Below are 1,187 nucleotides of genomic sequence, written 5' to 3' on the forward strand. Positions count from 1 at the left end.
GCCCCCCCCCCCCCCCCCCCCCGGCAGGGCTACTGACTGAACTGTCTATAGGCCATTCCCAATGGGGGCTATTGACATATTCTTATGTACAGCAGGACAAGATGACAACATGGCTAGGAGCAGCAAGAACAACAGACACCATGGCTGCAACGCAAGACAGAGTGAAGTGGAGCTCCATGATCGCCCACGCCAGTCGGCAGGGCACCGGATGGATGCACAGTAGAATTGTAAATGGGCTGATTTATCAATGTCATGCTCATATTGTGCCGGAACAACATAGGGGGAACTGCTGCTTTTTCTTTCCTCATCCTTACTATCGTCATTTTCCTCTACTTCTTTTGTATGTTTGTCACTCTCTTGTGAACTGCTATTTCCGGGGTGCCTTGACAGTTGATACAGACTTTGTGCTGTTGAGGCTAGAGAGGTGAGCAGAGTAAGTATGGACTTCTCTGTTGACATGTACCCCTTGGCGCTCATATGACCTTGTGCAGTTGCGAGCGCCGTAAAACCTTACTAAAACTATTTGCAAAAAAAACTTGCAGTCCACACTCACCGACAAAACGTCTCCGTATTCTGATGGTCCTCACTGTGTAGATAGACCAGCAGGAACTTGAGCTCTCGCTTCGCGTCGTTTAATGCCTGGCCCCGGAATTGGGGAGAGATTAGGAAAGGTAACATTTGATTATTTTTTTTGATCTGGCAGAAAAAAAGTGTCATTCTTTAGGAGTTAGCCAAAAATCTTCTGAATTGAGCACAAGTTTACCTTACTTATTTTTTCATTGTCGAGAACATGGGGCATTTTGTCGAGATGAAAACAGGCACCCAGCATGCACAAAGCGAATAGACTTTCGGGTCCTGGAATTTTTCTTACACATATATGTATATTCCTTGTGTTTATGAACATTGTACATTTGTGCATAATGAAAGGACTTCCAGATCAGTGGATTTCCCTATACACATGCCCGACTGTATCTATTATCATAATGTTCAAAACAAAGAAAATCTGAGAGAACAAGTTGAAGTAAGAGATCTACGGTACCTGCACCATAAACAGGTCATAGAACTGGCAAAGACTAGACGTCATACAGGACAGCAAAATACAACAAACAAAGAGGAGACATAAGGAACATGGGTGTTTCATACAAAGAGGAGCAAACGACAGCAGACATCCACCAACTATCCTGACA

General features: G+C 44.3%; 1 protein-coding gene across 1 annotated transcript in view; it reads right to left on the minus strand.

Moving 5' to 3' along the window:
* LOC101853974 (FAS-associated factor 2) overlaps positions 1 to 1,187 on the minus strand; it is a gene marked incomplete at its 5' end in the record, with an annotated part of 24,577 nt that overhangs the window by 10,818 nt on the left and 12,572 nt on the right. The window contains 1 exon segment of the mRNA XM_035972649.1: positions 554 to 639. Coding sequence (XP_035828542.1) covers positions 554 to 639 — 86 coding nt within the window.

The sequence above is a fragment of the Aplysia californica genome, unplaced genomic scaffold (genome assembly GCF_000002075.1).
Source record: "Aplysia californica isolate F4 #8 unplaced genomic scaffold, AplCal3.0 scaffold00778, whole genome shotgun sequence".
Classification (NCBI taxonomy): domain Eukaryota; kingdom Metazoa; phylum Mollusca; class Gastropoda; order Aplysiida; family Aplysiidae; genus Aplysia; species Aplysia californica.